The sequence below is a fragment of the Anolis sagrei genome, chromosome 4, assembly GCF_037176765.1.
Source record: "Anolis sagrei isolate rAnoSag1 chromosome 4, rAnoSag1.mat, whole genome shotgun sequence".
NCBI classification, from domain to species: domain Eukaryota; kingdom Metazoa; phylum Chordata; class Lepidosauria; order Squamata; family Dactyloidae; genus Anolis; species Anolis sagrei.
The window spans coordinates 63,549,065-63,568,060 of record NC_090024.1 but is presented as its reverse complement, the minus strand read 5'-3'; the positions used below and the strand labels follow the sequence as shown (position 1 = coordinate 63,568,060).

The 18,996-nt window shown below is 39.1% G+C and overlaps 1 protein-coding gene across 1 annotated transcript in view; it reads left to right on the top strand.

Annotated features, from left to right (window-relative positions):
• The window catches only part of LAMA1 (laminin subunit alpha 1), a 115,865-nt gene that overhangs the window by 59,338 nt on the left and 37,531 nt on the right, over nucleotides 1–18,996 (top strand). Inside the window, exons 24-34 of the mRNA XM_060775074.2 lie at nucleotides 875–1,018; nucleotides 1,980–2,159; nucleotides 2,796–2,981; nucleotides 5,246–5,373; nucleotides 6,364–6,484; nucleotides 6,594–6,716; nucleotides 8,341–8,462; nucleotides 9,017–9,103; nucleotides 11,966–12,159; nucleotides 14,070–14,212; nucleotides 17,918–18,016. Of these exons, the coding sequence (XP_060631057.2) occupies nucleotides 875–1,018; nucleotides 1,980–2,159; nucleotides 2,796–2,981; nucleotides 5,246–5,373; nucleotides 6,364–6,484; nucleotides 6,594–6,716; nucleotides 8,341–8,462; nucleotides 9,017–9,103; nucleotides 11,966–12,159; nucleotides 14,070–14,212; nucleotides 17,918–18,016 (1,527 nt within the window). The remainder of the gene's footprint in view (nucleotides 1–874; nucleotides 1,019–1,979; nucleotides 2,160–2,795; nucleotides 2,982–5,245; nucleotides 5,374–6,363; nucleotides 6,485–6,593; nucleotides 6,717–8,340; nucleotides 8,463–9,016; nucleotides 9,104–11,965; nucleotides 12,160–14,069; nucleotides 14,213–17,917; nucleotides 18,017–18,996) is intronic.

The following is an 18,996-nucleotide window of genomic DNA, read 5'->3' as shown; positions in this document are numbered from 1 at the left end:
TTGTTGTTTCTAGCCAACTCTGGATTCTGCCATGGTGTTTACACCACTCTGCTCCTTAACCATTTCAGTGATAAGAGTGAAGTCTCCACTATCTAGTCAGTCCAAACCAAGCTCAGCCCTGCTGGGCAGTCAGCCTTAGCTTTATTGTTGTCAATTGCCATAGGCCCTCCTCTCCTCAAGTTGTAGCCTCTGATCCACTTCCCCATTCCTAGTCACATGGGCATCTTTGCTAACATCAACAGAGGTGCCGAACAATGGCCAGGAGCTCTCTGGAGCTCGCTGGCCACTGCTGTTGTGACAAAAAATGACAAAGGTAAATGCCATCCTATGGAGCATGGAAAATGTGGGATGGTAGCACTGCTCCTCATGAACAGAGCATTCCCCACTTTACCTAACGTGGGGCAAATCTAGGTTAAGCAGCTTCTCCTCCCCCTGCCCTCTAGGTTAGGGGTAAGATAGGTCTGATCTTCATGTAAACACTACAGGTTGACTTCTTGCTCACTTCGGTGTATTTGATCCATGTAGATGGGTCTCTAGGGCTCAAAAGATTTAGGTCTTGGATACTGTTAAAGTGCTGTGTTAAGGAACAGGATTATAAAGAGGTGAGATTAAGTATACCCAGGGATGGTACACTGACTAAACAATCAAGGTAGCAAACAATAATGAGACAATTGGTTGTCTAGATTTCATATTATGCTCTTTTCAAATTATAGATAAATTTGAATTAATTATGAGCATCTCTGGTGTGTGTGTGTATATATATATATGCATTTGTAACTGTTGTTTAGACAAGTGTTCTGGCAAACATATAAGTTGAAAATGTTTAGACTAACCTTCAGGCACTCCTGCTGCTAACAGCCTTTTTCTTCATCAGGAAAATGTGTTTGGATTACACTGCAGTGAATGTAAAGCTGGGACTTTTGCACTTCATGCTATTAATCCTTTGGGATGCATTCCATGTTTCTGTTCTGGGAAGTCAGAGTTTTGTACAGAAGTAGAAGACTACGTGAGAGTTCTGGTTAGTGAAGTAGCTTCATCTTTCTTCTTTAGTTTTCTCTTCTGTTTCCACTTAATTTTGTGACATCTAACCTTGGGAAGTGGATAAAGTGTAATTCTAGGGGCCACATGCCACACTCCAACTGTGGCATGTTCCCTTTGGACTCCATAGGTTCTTTTTGTCTGACCACAAATGTATGAATTGCCTCTCCTGGAAGCAGATTTCAGTCTATTTCTTTGTCAAAAAAAATACGTACTGTTTTATATAAAAATCACCCAGTTTTCAAAATCAGAAATGGACTTCTAGTCACTTCTGATTATGTGTATAAGGGGGTCACGACTAATCGGTAATCAGTTTTATGTCATACCAAATAACAATAATGGTAGCAAACTGTATCTAGTATGAACATGGAATATAGGGCCTTTTGGTGGCTATTTCCAGGCTTCTTCCTCGAGAAATAATGCTTTCTTTCCTAGAGAGAAACTAATTTCTATTTGTTGCATTATCATTTGTTAGTCAGAAAGTTTCAGAGGAAATGTTTAAAGTAAACAAATGAAATATTGTTTCCACTTATTTACAAATGATTTGTGTGCAAACCCTCTGGCAGTGAAATTTGTTTTGTGGTTAATAGTACTAACTTGATTATATCCTCAGAAACGATTACAACTTTATATCTCCTACTTTCTCTCATTGAGTCTCCTTCCCAGTTTAGTGTTTGCATGGTCTATGGATTATATAGGGAAAATGTGGAGGCAAATGTAAGCAAAGAAAGAAAATTGTGCATAAACGTGTGCTATCTAACTTCACAAATTTGAGTTGTGCTCATGCCAGAATATTAAATATTTTAATCCAGTTGTACCTAAGTTGATGATCATCAGATTTATACTTCTGCTATTTTATAACATTTTGTTGGCGAACTTGGCTAAACTGAACCAATATTTAGTATGACTCATGAATTTGAATGATCTGCTTGTTGTTGCAGGTAACCCTGACTCCTCAGCAGGGTGTTATGTATGTGGTTTCTCAGAGTAATCTCACTGGAACTAGTGAAGGTGTATTTACTCAGTATCCAGATATCTTAATGGATGCTGCAACAGTCCGACAACACTTGAATACAGAGCCATTTTACTGGAAACTGCCCCATCAGTTCCAGGGAGACCAGGTGAACATCGCTTATATAACTATCATTTTCTTAATTTTTAATTGTTTGGAGATGGCTCTAAGACTCAAGCAATCTAGAAAATTTAGTGTGCAGTTGTGATATTTGCATTCATTCGTGTCATGCTTTTATGGTTCAAATGTTACTGTTAAGTATAAAACTGTCAGATTTTATACAACAGTTTTAACAAGTATGGTCTATTGATAAAGTTTAGTGAAAATACTGTATGTATATTACTTTGGTATTGTTCCATTATCTGGGCGGGGGCCACTAGTGGGCACTAGAGAGAGAAGGATAGTCAATTTTACAGGAGTGGAGGGTGGGTTGAAGGAGGAAAACCATTTTCCCTCATTTTCCTGTTATTCCCCCCAACAATGTCCCTGTCTTGTAATCAACCTTCATTTATAATATGGGAAGGGGGAGGGGGATTAACCAGCAAGAACTGGGGAAATTGTTTTCCTCCTTCAACTCCCCCTCCCCCAATAAAAATGAACTATCCTTCTCTCTCCAGCACCTCCTAGTGGCCTCCACTTGGTAAATGGAACAGTATCATTACTTTTGCTTGATGTAGATTTTAGTAAATATTGTTCAGAAAATGTTTGTGAAAAGAATAAGTGTAATGATTAATCCCTCAAACAGCTTATGGCCTATGGTGGAAAATTGATGTATTCGGCTGCTTTTTATGCTGTGGACGGCATTGGAACCTCAAACCTTGAACCACAAATCCTGATGAAGGGAGGACACACTAGTAAATATGTCATCTATGTGGACATCCCTGCTCCACAAAACGGAGTAAGACAAGATGAAGAAATAGTAATGATGGAGGTGAGTATAAAATAGCTTATTTCTATTTTACGTTGCTGTTTCTCTTCATGGCATTTCCTACCTATGGTGACTTTAAGGCAAATTTGTCATAGGTTTTTAAAACTAAGATTTGCTCAGAGGGCATTTACTATTGCCCAGACTAGGGGCGGTTAACTCTGGCAGGGGTTAATTTGCACCTCTTTCAGATCTCCACTGGGCCACATTATTCCAAAATGAAAAGGAAGTAGTGTGATATCAGTTCTTATTGTGTTTTTGGACAGTTTTTTATTCATAGGGAAAGCTGTTGTGATGTAACACTGTATTTCCAGCAGTTTTGTGTTGTTCTTGGCCATTGGGGGGTGGGGGGTGACGGGACAAAACCAAAATCACTTGGAATTTAAAAAAAAAATGTTTTTGGACCTGCCAGCTTTAAGGGCACAAAAAGGTAATTGCTGCTGTATCCGGCCTGCACTTCTCTCACCCGTTTCAGAATATAGATTAACTGCTTTGAACTGGATTATGTGAGTCTACACTGTCATATAATCCAGTTCAATATATTAAATCTGCATTCAAAAACTGGATTTTATGACAGTGTAGATGATGTCTTAGATTAATACAAATTCTTCTTTATATGTTTATGTTATATTATGAAAGTAAATGAATATTAATGTTAGGATTTATTAATTTATGCAACATGAATCTATCCTGCACTAAATTACATAGATGCAAATACCTTAAGGGGCTTATTAGATTTTCAGTCATGTTGCAAACGCCAATCCTGGATTCGTCTTTGCTGGGAAGCATTTAGACAAGCCTTCCTGAACCAGACATTTTAGTCTACAACTTCCATCAGCCAAAGTCATAATGACCAGTGGCTAGGGGTTATGGGAACTCAGTACAAGTACCTATTGTGGATGGTAATGTGGATAAAATCCTCATTTTAGGATATATTATTGGTTTCAAAGAATTATGAACAGAAGCAGAAAATCTGGGTCATTCTGTGCCCAAAACTTGTGCAACATATCAAGAGTAATGTTGCATTGAATGGCAAATAATAACTATATGGGCTACAACATATAAACCTAGTAAGACATAAAATATATTTAAAATTTAAGAATACTCAAGACAGAACTTTTCTATTGAATTAGAAGGATGCCTTCAAAAAGTAGAGGATGTTTTCTGATAAATACAAGACAACTTGGCTCCAAAGCAAAATAAGGGAGATAACACAATGATTGCAATGAGAAGTTGGAGAGAACCTTGTGTCAGGAATCTGCAGCTGTTCCTTGCAGAAGTCAGGAGGAGTCCAAGGTCACAACAGAATCAGTTCAAACAGAGTCCAAGGCACAACAGTTCAATAACAAGGGGCTCACCAAATTTTCAAACAGGTTACACACATGAAGTCCCAAGTTCCAAAATACAAGGATCAAAATTAAGGCTGAAACATTCCATACACAACTATTTTTTCCAGCAAAGAGCTGTTGCAAGCACCCACCCTTGATGCTGCTCCTGCAAAGTCCATCTCTTTCTTTGGGCCAATCGATTGAACCTGTGCAGCTGAATGGCATCCCCCCTGAGGTGCAGCCTAGATGGGAGTGTTAAGCCCCGCTCTTCCTCCTGAACAGCCTCATTCTGCCGAGGCTCAGTTGGCTCTATTCCCAAAGGGTCCTACTCCTGCCCAGCAGTAGCCATCTCTGTAGTGTCAGGCTTTTCATCCCCCTTGGGCTCAGATTCTGCTGCTGGAAGGATATCCTGCTCCCCATCATCCTCTTTTTGCCCCATAATCTTGATATCTTGTTTCAAAAGTGTCTGCATTTTATTAATACAACCCAGTGCATTTTGGAAGGGCATCTCCTTCTTAGAGGCATACCAGTAGACATGCAACTTTCTCCTAGACAGATGTAACAAAATGCCTTGCATATGAGTGCTCTAAAAATAACTTCTCCCCTTCCTTTAGTTGCAATAGCCCTAAGTTGGAAATAAAAATGGCCTAAAACACATGGTTTGTGTGTCTTTCATAGTGTGCAGTGGTGGTTGCCCTGCCAAGCTCAGAGTACACATGAAGACAATAGCAGAAGTGTTTTGATTTCTGTTTTAGAGTCATTTGGACCAAGTATTTGAAATGACTTCTTGCTATCCTTTCTTAATTGTACATAGTATTGTATTCCAATAGCACACAACTTTTTGATGGGATAGGCTTTTGATGGATAAGTACCGTAAATGATATTTAAGTAAATATCACTGAGTATTAAGGACTAAATGACATTGATTTTTTTTCTTTCTAGAGTGCCTGGAAATATTTCAACTCTGTTTCTGATGAATCTGTCTCACATTCTGACTTTATGTCAGTGCTGAGTAACGTTGAATACATCCTTATAAAAGCATCATATGGTCAAGGTTTACAACAAAGCAGGTAAATTTGCATATTTTGCTTTGTTGTTATTGTTATGTGTCTTCAAATCAGTTTCATCTTATGGTGACCCTATCAGAGAGTTTTCCTTGTAAGATTTATTCAGATGAGATCTGTCTTCTTTTTAGACTGAGAAAGTGTGACTTGCTAAGGTCACCTAGTGGATTTCTTAGAGATGATTTGAACAACACTGAAACTACTAAATTGTTCTGTCTCCTGAATTGTTTTAGGAGATAAAACCATGGATAAGATATTAAGAGTGCCTTCTTACTATGATTGGTTCTCAAGATCAATAAGCTTCTGATTTTGTTCTTGATTATTATCAAGCTACACTTCTGAAATGCTCCTAAAAAGTCTTTAGTGCAGCATGAAAAAGTAATATCATCATCTATATAATGTCATCAGTGTGCATGGTGCAATTATTGATTTGATGGCTCCCTGCCCTTAGTATTACTCTAAAAAATTCTAAGTGGAAACTAGGAATTCCTGCTGAATTTAAGGATGTGCTTGATTGGGGTGGAGCATTCTTTGGAGTTAGCTTTACATATATTCTAAGATGCAAATAACTAAATTAAGAGGATTCTGACATGTCTAGTAATATGGAAGAAGTAATTGGTCGTCAATGATCTGCATTAGGTAAGACATAATAGAGAGTGACACATGTATGCTTCTTTCATAATCCATAACTGATTATCTTTTTATTTAAATTATAGTTGTTATGCTTAAGTTGCTCTTTATGTGGGGTTATTTTGGGCTTTTGTATTTGTATTTACTGTTATTGAGGCATTGAATCTGCCTTTTTCCACCCTGAGTCCTCCAGGGGAGATAGGGTGGAATAAAAATATAGAAGTTATTACTATCATCATCATCATCATCATCATCATCACCACCACCATCATCATCATTTGAAAATTGTGAGCAACCTGTTTTGAGTTGTGTTTCTTAAATGAATATGACTGCTTTGTGATTTTGTTTTATTCAAATATCTCATAGAATCTCGAATATCTCCATGGAAATTGCTGTGAGAGCCGATGATGCGCCCTTCATTAGTGACACAGCTCATTATATTGAGAAATGCCTCTGTCCTATAGGTTATGCAGGACTCTCATGTCAGGTGGGTTCATAAAAGTGATTTACATTTAGGAAAAGACCTTAACAGTTCTTGCAATCTAATTTAATAAGCAAGTTCCATTGTATTTTTTTCACTTCCCCCCAACATCCAGGACTGTGCATCAGGATACTACAAGGAGAAACATGCAGGTTCACATTCAAAATCCTCCTCTTGTGTTCCTTGCCAATGCAACAACCACACTGATGTTTGTGATCCAGAAACAGGAAAGTGTTTGGTATGTGAACCTCTCCACTAGGTTTGTTTGCTTTGTCTCAAAAATTGACAGATCAGATGGAAAACTAATATTTTACCCCATACTTCAATAGAAAAGACTCCATCTTCCAGTGGAGTTTACATAGGGCCAGTTAAAAAACCCAAGCTTGGATGACCCCTGACTGCAAGCTTTCAAAGAGATAAAACACTCAGTGTGAAAATAAGCCAATCAATCATGAGTTAATTTTAAGATTTACAAAGAAAAAATATTTAGAAATCAGTGAATTTTTTATTTCGAATAAATTCATCGGGTGAGAACAAGTGCAGTTTAGTGGTTTGAGTGTTGGATTTGGAGACCAGGGTTTGAATTCCCACTCAGCCTTCGTAAGTCACAGTGTGACCTTAGGAAAGTTACACCTTCCTCAGATGAAGGCAATGGCAAATATGAATAAACCTTACCAAGAAAACTTCCATGTCCTTAAGTCAGAGCTGAAATAAATGCATATAATAAACATGTATATGGTATTGCATCCTAATCATTTAAAATTTAAAACTTGAATCCAGTTTCAGTCAGAGTCAGCAAAACCATAATTCCTGCAACCTTCTTTTCATCCTTGAAACCTGCTCTGGCAGCCTGGAAATCCACCAGTTTTTGGCACTCCAGAGGGTTACAGCAAAAGGAGCATGAGACGGATGTCTCTGGGCACTCCCAGACATGACTAAAACACAGGCAAAAATGGGTCAAACTAATCTGTTTTGCCCGTGTTGTAGTCTCTGCCCCCTCCCACAACCCCAGGATTTCCCTCCCAGGATGGCTACATGCTGACACTCCTAAAACCTACCCAACAGACATGCCAGGTATAGAGGGCCTCTCCGGAGAACTGTGGAATCACTTCAGAATGATGCTGAAAGGAAACCTTCCAAAATCATTCTGAAGTGACTCCACTGCTCTTCTGAGAAGCCCTCTGTTACTGGCAAGCTTGTGGCATAAGTTTTGGGGGTGGAAATGCAGGGCTGGGAGGGAAGGGGGTGTCATCCTGCTCTTCCAGGCTTTTGGAAGCCCAAAGAAGTGATATGGCTGTGGGGACACATCCCTGAGTAGTCCCAGTAGTGAGTCCCCACAGATCCAATATCCCATTAAACTTGGGCCTTTCAGGAAGGCCCAGATCTAATGTGGTATTTAATTGATTAGGAACAAACCAGGGAAACCTTGGTTTATTCTGAATTTATTCATTTTACCGGAGACATCATTTGAATGCCTCCGGTAAAAACTGGGGCAAGTCCTTCTTTTTGGACCTGTCTGGATCGGCCCTCTGTCTGCTATTAGATTTCATCTTTAATTTTACATTGTAAGTTATCCTTACTTAATCACCACTATGGATGCCTCAGCTTGGTGAAGGCAGGGAATAGTAGAGTTGCAGTATGCAGTGCCTGTGAAAAGAATGCTGACACTGATTGGTTTTATGGATTGAAGTCTCTTTTCCCTTCGAAGTAAAGGTATAGCAGCATCTGTTTTATAGTAAATTCTTGGTTGTTTGACATTAATATTAGTATTGCATTTTTATCCTCTTGGAATGTTTTGTGGTTTGTCTTTAAAATGCAGGGTGCAATTTTGTTTTAAATTTTCTGATTTTTCTCTCTCCTAGGACTGCCAAGATAATACAGTAGGTGACCACTGTAGCCTTTGTGCCCCAGGCTTTTACGGTAAAGTGATTGGATCTGTCAATGATTGTTCTCTGTGTGCGTGTCCAAGAACAAGCCCTGGGAGGTAAATAAAAATTAACTTGGGTATCTTTAAAAATTATAGGTGCTATATTCACTGCTCTCTCCATGGTATTGTAGCAGCCATGGAGGTTATTGTCAGCTGAGTTTCTCAGGAGCTAAAAAGAATGATTTATAATCAGGGTTAGATAATTTGCATGGAAATGAAAGTAGATGGTGAAATGACTAATCCAGACCAAGATCATACCAGTACATGTGCATTATAGATGGAGCTTGGAAAAGTTATTCTTTTGAACTATTCTGCTAGCAGGCTCGCCTCTCTCAAAGCCAGCCATTATGGCTGGTGGGTTTTATAAACTGTAGTCCAAAACAATAATCGCTTTTCCTTACTTATACCTATATGCAAGTAACATCTATTTTACAAAGTAATAAAAATCTCCAGACAGCAGGAGAGGGTGTTGCATTTCTGAACGTTTCATACATAAATATCCCTGTACAGAAAAAGTATCATGTCAGGGAGGAAGGACTAACCTTTTTACTTCTATATGAGGTGTTTGCTCATGAATTGTTTTGACAACATATTCTCTTTTCTTCTTTAAGTTTTAGTTCCACATGTGTTTTGCAAGGTGTTAGTGATTTCCACTGCAATGCTTGTATCACTGGATATGAAGGGCAATATTGTGAAAGGTGAGATAATTGCAAAAGTTATGTTATGCATCTGAGTGCTGAATAGTTTGCATACACTGACATATAAACACATGATGTGGAAATAAAAATGGGATTGTGAGCAGGTCTAACTTGTTGAGGAAAGTTACTGCTATGTTATTGAAACTTTTAATTGAATGTAAAAGCTGTTATTCTAGCTAACCCTAGGAGCTTCTCTCCCTCATTCCCATTCTCTCTCTTCTTTTCCTCTACCGCTCAACCCTTTGGTTACTTTCCCAACCTGTACCAGGTTTGCCTGGCTTCGAAATCCCTTTGTCTCCTGCCTCTTAATGCTGTTCTTTTATGCTTCCCTGCCCCCTTATCACCCTTACTGGCTTTTCTCACTGTTAAGCCTTTCCATTTTCTAATTCTCCTTTTCATCCTTACTAAACATCAGGGGGTTCTTTGACTTACTCACCTTTGCCTCTATAGGGCTGCCATATTCTTGTTCTCTAAATCCATTAAATCACATGTGTACTTTGTGAACATTATTTGCTTATTATGAAAGGTTTGACCAGCATACACCACCTTAATTTCTCAATAAACACTTCTTCTAAAAATGTTAAACAGAAAGGTTGTTAGATTTTTGCATACATTGTACAGAGATGCTCAGTATGCAGCCCAAAGGCTTTTGTGTGCCACCATCATCCTTAAAATATCCTCCTTCAGAGATCCTATACTTTTAACAGCTGCAAGCTTGGCTGACCCTTCTCTCCTTTTCTTAGACTGACAGGCAAATCCCTTTTAATTTATACAGGCTTTGGGCTAGCAACTGATTGCTATAGAAGGGTCTTGCCAGTGTGGATGTTTTATTCTCATTATTTTTCACCTGATCTCAAATTCTTTAGAATTAGTGTTTTGTAATATGATCACTTATTTTATTGTTTTTGTTAGTCGAGGCCCCATACCATGAATATCTTTTTTTGTGTTTTGTTTTAATCTGTGTTGTCAGCTGCTTTGGGTCATCCCATGCTGGGAAAAAGCAAGAGTATAAAATAAAAATAACTAAACAAAATAAACTAATCAGTAGCTTTTCCAGGAATGGGGCTTCCATGGAGTTTGGGATATAGCTTATGAGGCAGTTAGCCAGCTGTGCTTATCCTTAGCATAATCAGTATCAGGTTTATCTGTATGTAGTGCTTTATGGTCAAGAAGGCTTATAATAAGGTTAGAAGAAAGTTACATAATACACAAGAAGGCTCCCAGATAATTCAATATTTACAGTTCAATGTTTAAACAGTAATATAATTAACATCTCACACTAACCAAAATATCCAAAGATTAATCTGTCTACTAATTATTTGCACTGATTTCTAGGGGTTTTTTTTAAATTGCCAAAAGAGCTATAACAAAATTAAATGTCAACTCACATCTAAAGAAGCTCCTTCCCTCAGGATCTCCAGACACAGATTGTTACTGATTTTGTAGCTGATGTTAGTACTGTCCTACCAGTCCAGGTATACTGAAAATATTGTCTGTGTAAATTTTGCATTGAGTAGGTCCTGAAGTGCAAATAGGCTTTGAAAACTGCATGGTTTTGGAAGACTTTTCCACAGCTGAAAGACATTAACTGGTTGAATCCTTTTCAAATTATTGTATATTATGATGACTATATTAATAACACACGCAACCCAACCTTTAAGTGGAATACACTGGATGTTTCCATCTCTCCTCAGACTAGTCATAATCAGACCAGATTTATGTCATAGCTTACCATAGCTATCCCCTATGAGTCTAAAGTACAATCCAATATAATCATCACCACCATCATCATCACCTGAAGCCTAACCCTGGCAAGACACGAGTGTGTGCTTTCCACCTATGCAACTGTGAGGCCAACAGGAAATTGAAAGTCACCTGGGAAGGTCAAGAGCTTGAACATGGTTTCCATCCTAAATATCTCAGTGTCACCTTAGATCGAACACTAGTATATAGGAAACACTGCTGGAACACCAAGCACAAAGTAGCTGCACGCAATAACATCCTGCAGAAACTTACTGGAAGCACATGGGGTTCAGACCCAAAATTAATAAGAACATCAGCCCTAGCCTTGTCTTATTCAACTGCCGAGTATGCCTGCCCTGTTTGGCATAAGTCTGCCCATGCAAAGCAGGTGAACATAGCGTTGAATGAAACATGCAGAATAATCACCTATAACTAGTAAAAATGGTAGAAAAGTATTAACAAATCACATAAAATTATAACAACACCCGTCAACACATGTAGCAAAAAATCAAAATAATACAATTTTAAAACAGTAGATGATACTAACTGCCATCAATTCACAAGGTGCCAAGTGTCAGCTTCATATGGGCCCATTCAGCCTACTCATGCTCAAAGACCTCTCTGAACATCCATGTTTTTAGGTTGGAATGGAAGGATTGAAGGGTGGGAGCTAATCTATTGTCTTTTGGGAAGTATTCCAGAGCTAGGGGGCCACCACAGAGAAGGCCCTCTCTCTTGTCCCCACCAACCACGCTTGAGACGGTGGTGGGACCAAGAGTAGTGCCTCCCCGGTCAATCTCAGAGCCTGCACCGCTTCATAGAAAGAGATGCCATCTCGAAGATAGGTTGACCCTAAAGTGTGTCTCTATAATTATAAAGGAAATTGTTCCTATGATCAAAATTCTTTGACATGTTCAACACTAAAAGCTTCGTTCTTTCCACTATAAACACGTTGGTGTCATCAGTTGGCATTTAGCGATAAAGATCAAAGTTAAACAGAAAAAAGAGCACATTTTTTTTAGTTCAGAACAGGATGGACGGAGGTCTCTAGCTCAAAAATGGATGTCCCTTTCTTCTGTTCTTTGTTTGAGAACAATTTTTTTTCCTGTTTCTCTCTAGGTGTTCCCCAACTTACTATGGAGACCCTAAGGCACCAGGTGGCAGCTGTCAGCAGTGTCAGTGCAATCCAAATGGTTCTGTTCACAATACCTGTGACCATATCTCTGGACAATGTGTCTGTAAGCAAGGTGTAACAGGATGGCTATGTGATGAATGTGAACCAAGGCACATTCTTGTGGACAACGAATGTACTTGTAAGTTTCTTGAAAACAAACTAACTTTTGGTGTCTTTTTTTAAAAAAAATGTTGTTGTTGTTCATTTGTTCAGTGATTTCCGACTCTTCGTGACTTCATGGACCAGTCCACCCCAGAGCTCCCTGTCGGTCATCACCACCCCTAGCTCCTTCAAGGTCAATCCAGTCATTTCAAGGATGCCATCCATCCATCTTGCCCTTGGTCGGCCCCTTTTCCTTTTTCCTTCCATTTTCTCCAGCATAATTGTCTTCTCTAAGCTTTCCTTTCTTCTCATGATGTGGCCAAAGTACTTCATTTTGGCCTTTACTATTCTTCCCTCCAATGAGCAGTCAGGCTTTATTTCTTGAAGTATGGACTGGTTGGATCTTCTTGCTGTCCAAGGCACTCTCAGCACTTTCCTGCAACACCACAGTTCTAAAGCATCTATCTTCCTTCATTCAGCCTTCCCTATGGTCCAGCTCCCACATCCGTAGGTGACTATGGGGAATACCATTGCTTTAATTATGCGGATCTTTGTTGCCACTGTAATGTCTCTACTCTTCACTATTTTATCAAGATTGGTCATTGCTCTCACATAAAATAGATATGGAGAGGAGCTTCCAGTATTGCGTGGAAAAAATAATTCCATATGACTGCCATCCTAAATACATTTCTTTGGAAGAAATTTTTGTTAAAATTCATGGGACCTCCTTGCAAGTAAATACATTTGGGTAGGAGTATGGCTTTCAGCATACTCCACACTGTATAAACTTTTGCACTAAGAGTGGGCATTGCATTTGAAAATTGTGTTAGTTTATGTTTTGTTTTTAGTATTTTTTTGAAGATTCAAGAGATCATATACTTTTTGGATAATTTTTAACATTTGTTTAGGGGAGATTTGTTGATGTGTTGTTTGCTTTTCCCTGTAGAAAGGGGTGAAACATCCTTATGTGGATTGGTCCTTCCTTTTCTCACACAGGAATGTGATAGCAAATGTCTATTTGAGGAAGTCTAGTTCCTTCTGTTCACTCTGATAGCACACACCTAAGGTGTGCTTTTCTCCTTTTCCCAAACTTTCTATCTGTTGAGGCAAAGATGATGGGAGAGGTGAGGATGTAAAAGAATAGACTAGTATGGTAGATAAAAGGTAATAGCAGATTTATAGTACAGTGTAATGCCTACAAGACTACTACATTAGGAATCGGAACAATAAGGTTCATATCCTCATTCAGTGAAAGTCATTGAATGAAAATGGGTCAGTTACTGTCTCTCAGGTAAATGTACTTCACAAAAGCACAGTTGGATCCCCATATCCATAGAGAATTTATTCCTGAACTTCATATGGATACATTAAACGGCAGATAATAGCAAACCTAAGTGATTTTCAATAGGATGAATGATGGAGGTAGCAAGAAGAAATGAAAAATGAAAAAGTGAAACTGTGGATATGTGAGACTGCAGATATTGGTACCGCGGATATGGGGGAACCTACTGCATGATAGACGAAATGTGTGTGCCATCTTGAAATTGTTGGATGAAAAGTAAAATAATGATTTCAGTAGGTGGATATACAGTATAAATAAATAGTCTTATTAGGTCTACATAGACAAACTGCTATAGTGATGATATTGGAAATCTTTCTTCTTCATATTTTCTCTTGTAGTCTCACATTATGTGTATTGCAATAGGAATTGCCTATAGAGTTGCTCTAAGGCTTATAACCCTAAAACTTTTTTTGTGCTTAAAATGAAATACATTAAGCATTTCACATCTTGTCAGTCAAATAGTTTTTAAGATATGCCTCTATTTTTACTTGTTTCTCCTGTGTGCTGACCTATATTAGTTTTAGGATTATTTAATGTTTAATACACTTACCTGTGCAAATATGTGTGTAAAACTGTAACTAATATTTCTGAAATATTTTTCACAGCTTGTGATGATGATTGCACTGGATTGTTGTTAAATGATCTGGATAATCTTGAGGAAGCTGTATTTTTGGTAAATCTCACCGGTGCTGTCTTTGCACCATATGGAATATTGACAGACTTAGAAAATGCAACAAAACAATTCCAGGTAGGTGTGCTATTATTTTGTTTTTCTTCTGTATAGCGCTCTTTATTTTGTTTGGTGGTTTTAGAGTTCCAATCCCAGCACCCTGTCTAAAAAGAAACCTGACATATTGTGATTAGGACAAAAATGAGCAACCTGTGATTCAGAAAATATTGTTGAACTGCTAATTCTCATTATTTATAAAATTTAGTGGTAGGGCATGATAATGAACCACAGGTTGCCCATCCCGCATGAAAACAAATAATAAGAATAGCAAGAAATGGTAGAAGTATGAGTTTGATCCAGATTAAATCATCTTTAGAGTAAACATGCCGTTGTTTAGAGTAAAAGATGTCGTTGTAGGCGTCTACTACAGACCCCCAAGCCAGGAGGAAGAACTTGATGAAGTCTTCTGCCAACAGTTGACCAAACAGGCACAGAGAAGAGATGTAGTAGTCATGGGCGATTTCAACTATCCCGATATTTGCTGGAAAACAAACTCGGCCAAGAGTACAAAGTCCAACAAATTCCTCGCTTGCCTTGCAGACAATTTCATGGTCCAGAAGGTAGAAGAGGCAACAAGGGGATTGGCTACTCTTGATCTCATCCTAACAAATGCGGACGACCTGATCGATGCGGTCAAAGTGGTAGGATCCTTAGGGGCAAGTGACCATGTGCTCCTGCAATTTGAGGTACAAAGGAAGGCCGAAACTAAGACAAGTCAAACCCGCATTTTGGACTTTAGGAGAGCTGATTTCCAAAAAATGAAGGAAACGCTGAGCAGCATTCCGTGGACACAGATACTAGAAGACAAGGGAGTTACGGATGGATGGGAATTTCTCAAGAGTGAAATACTCAAGGCACAATTGCAAACTGTGCCAACAAAGAGAAAAAATAGAACTTCTAACTGTGCTAAGACACAAAAGAGACATGCACAAGAAGTGGAAAAAGGGAGAAATCACCAAAGAAGAATTCAAACAAATAGCCAACACCTGTAGGGAAAAGGTCCGCAAGGCTAAAGCAAAAAATGAGCTCACACTTGCCAGGGACATTAAAAAAAATAAAAAGGGCTTCTATTCTTATGTCAATAGAAAAAGAAAAAACAAGGAGGCGATAGGACCTCTTTGAGGAGAAGATGGGGCAATGCTGACAGGGGATAGGGCAAAGGCAGAACTACTTAATGCCTTCTTTGCCTCGGTCTTCTCACAAAAAGAGAGCCTTCAACCTCAGCAAGATGGAGTGGATGAGGGATTGGAGGACATCCAACCCCAAATTGGGAAAGAAGTCGTCCAGGAATACCTGGCCGCTCTTAATGAGTTCAAATCCCCGGGGCCAGATCAACTACACCCCAGAGTATTGAAGGAACTAGCGGAAGTCATTTCGGAACCATTGGCAACCATCTTTGAGAGTTCTTGGAGAACTGGAGAAGTTCCAGCAGATTGGAGGAGGGCCAATGTGGTCCCAATCTTCAAGAAGGGAAAAAAGGATGACCCAAACAACTACCGTCCGGTCAGCCTCACGTCGATACCGGGCAAGATTCTGGAAAAGATTGTTAAGGAAGCGGTCTGCAAACACTTAGAAACAAATGCAGTCATCGCTAATAGTCAACATGGATTTATCAAAAACAAGTCATGCCAGACTAATCTGATCTCTTTCTTCGATAGAGCTACAAGCTGGGTAGATGCGGGGAATGCCGTGGATGTAGCGTACCTGGATTTCAGTAAGGCCTTCGACAAGGTCCCCCATGACCTTCTGGCAAGGAAACTAGTCCAATGTGGGCTAGGCAAAACTACGGTGAGGTGGATCTGTAATTGGTTAAGTGGACGAACACAGAGAGTGCTCACTAATGCTTCCTCTTCATCTTGGAAAGAAGTGACGAGCGGAGTGCCGCAGGGTTCCGTCCTGGGCCCGGTCCTGTTCAACATCTTTATTAATGACTTAGATGAAGGGCTAGAAGGCATGATCATCAAGTTTGCAGACGACACCAAATTGGGAGGGATAGCCAATAGTCCAGAGGACAGGAGCAGAATTCAAAACGATCTTGACAGATTAGAGAGATGGGCCAAAACTAACAAAATGAAGTTCAACAGTGACAAATGTAAGATACTCCACTTTGGCAGAAAAAATGAAATGCAAAGATACAGAATGGGTGACGCCTGGCTCGAGAGCAGTACGTGTGAAAAAGATCTTGGAGTCCTCGTGGACAACAAGTTAAACATGAGCCAACAATGTGATGTGGCGGCAAAAAAAGCCAATGGGATTTTGGCCTGCATCAATAGGAGCATAGTGTCTAGATCTAAGGAAGTAATGCTACCCCTCTATTCTGCTTTGGATAGACCACATCTGGAATATTGTGTCCAATTCTGGGCACCACAATTCAAGAGAGATATTGACAAGCTGGAATGTGTCCAGAGGAGGGCGACTAAAATGATCAAGGGTCTGGAGAACAAGCCCTATGAGGAGCGGCTTAGGGAACTGGGCATGTTTAGCCTGAAGAAGAGAAGGCTGAGAGGAGATATGATAGCCATGTATAAATATGTGAGAGGAAGCCACAGGGGGGAGGGAGCAAGCTTGTTTTCTGCTTCCTTGGAGACTAGGACACGGAACAATGGCTTCAAACTACAAGAGAGGAGATTCCATCTGAACATTAGGAAGAACTTCCTGACTGTGAGGGCCGTTCAGCAGTGGCACTCTCTGCCCCGGAGTGTGGTGGAGGCTCCTTCTTTGGAAGCTTTTAAGCAGAGGCTGGATGGCCATCTGTCAGGGGTGATTTGAATGCAATGTTCCTGCTTCTTGGCAGGGGGTTGGACTGGATGGCCCATGAGGTCTCTTCCAACTCTTTGATTCTATGATTCTATGATTCTATGCCATATAGATACTACTAACCTAATTTGTGTTCCGAAGTGAATGCTGTAACTTAATATCATTAAAAAAACCCAAACATCTTCTTGGGTACAAATTTATCTTTTGTTTTGATTTTATATACATTGACTAATAAGGCAGATATTATACTGGAATTATTATTAGAATAATTAGGATTTTACAGTAGTTATCTGATAATGATAATAATAATGATAGTAATAATAATTGTATTTCTGACCTTCCTCTCATCGAGAATGGTCACAGCACAGACAAATGCACAAAATTGGAAAAAGTCTAAAAACACATATATTAAAATGTAGTTCTATAAAAGATTCATATTAAGATGTATTTCTATAAAATACATATTAAATACACAGAACAGAGATTAAAACACAGGACACGAGTTTAAAATTCATGTTTAAAACTAGCTGGTTTATAGTTAGAGAATACATTTTGAGAACACTTACATTGTAATCAGAAGCTGACAGCTTCTGTTCTTAGTGTATTTGGCTCTTTCGCATTACGCAATTGTAGCACTATTTAAGAAGGAGCATTTAGAATGATCTGCCAGAGAGTTGTAGTGTATCACCAAACTCAAGTGTTATAATGGTCTACTGTGAAAGAGTCTGTGGAGAGCCACTTCCAGTCAATTATAGACAGCTCCAGATGTTGCTGGACTAAACGTATTTTTAAATGTAATATTGGCTGGATTTCCAGGCTTTCATTTAAGTAGGTTTATTAGTGGAAGCTTTCACCACTACATAGAATGCTGACATTTAAATGTGGAAATTGCTTGCTAAAAGACAGCTTCTTAGATTCACTGGTTCTTTGTCTTAACTTCTCAGGAATGCATGCTTTTTTTCCTAGGGGTCCTTCTGGGCTAAAGAAGAACCAACTTACTCACTAGAAATTATGCGTGACCATCTTGTAACCCTATCAGGTGACATAGACGAGCTGCAGAAAGAGGTAAGAGCTCTGTATTAAACTTCCATTCCACATCTATACATTTTAGAATACTTAGTAGCAAAATGCACTGTAATCAGTAAAATTATAGAAGTTTACCTGTAGGGTTTACCAATGTTTGTTGAATTGAGGAGAGTGCATGAATCATGCCTGATAGATGTTGAAGGGTATGTCTGTATTGGCCAAGTTAGCCTGGTACAAATCTACCATTGGTCATTTATTCCACTGGATTGTCACTTTCTTGGTGTTACCTCTGCCACTCCAAGTCTAACTCTCTTCCTTCTTGCTAGTTTCATTGGCATTAGCAGAAGTGTCCATGATGGTCGGCTATGAGGTTTGACTCTGGTGCAATCCTCCCCTTTCCCCTGTGCATGGAAAGGGTGATGGTGACAGTATCCATCTGGACAGTAGATTGGGATGAATTAGAGCTGATCTAGTTGTCTGAACTACCCCAAAGCTCCAAGATATTCAGGAATTTTATACATACCCATGAGTATCTCCTGACTTTACTTAATACAAGGCAAAATCAGAGTATAACCCAAACCCCAAGAAAACTAATGGAAAGCTGCAGTGCATCATGAAGAGAGCCAGCAGTCTATGGATGGTGAATCTGGGTTTTTGAGCTAGTGTAGACAAGCCCAGAAATGATAATGCCAATATACCAAAGTTAATGAGATCAACATGTTTCAGGGCATTAGATGCTTATAAGAATATTTAGTACCAGAGGGAGAAATATCATAGAATGCTTAGAAATAGGCTCCTACTCCACAAAAAAGAGAGCAATTTAATGTTTCAGCAAAGTTTTAAATTCAGAACTAACAATAGAAACAGGTTAAAAGACATAACCAAGTCAAGTAAGCCTTGTTAACTGAGGTATACCCAAGGTACACAATTTAAATATTTAGTAAAAAAAAAAGTTCATTGCATAAAAATATTCTGCTGTTGCTAAAGATTTTTCAGCACAGATTTGGGATGTTGTCATC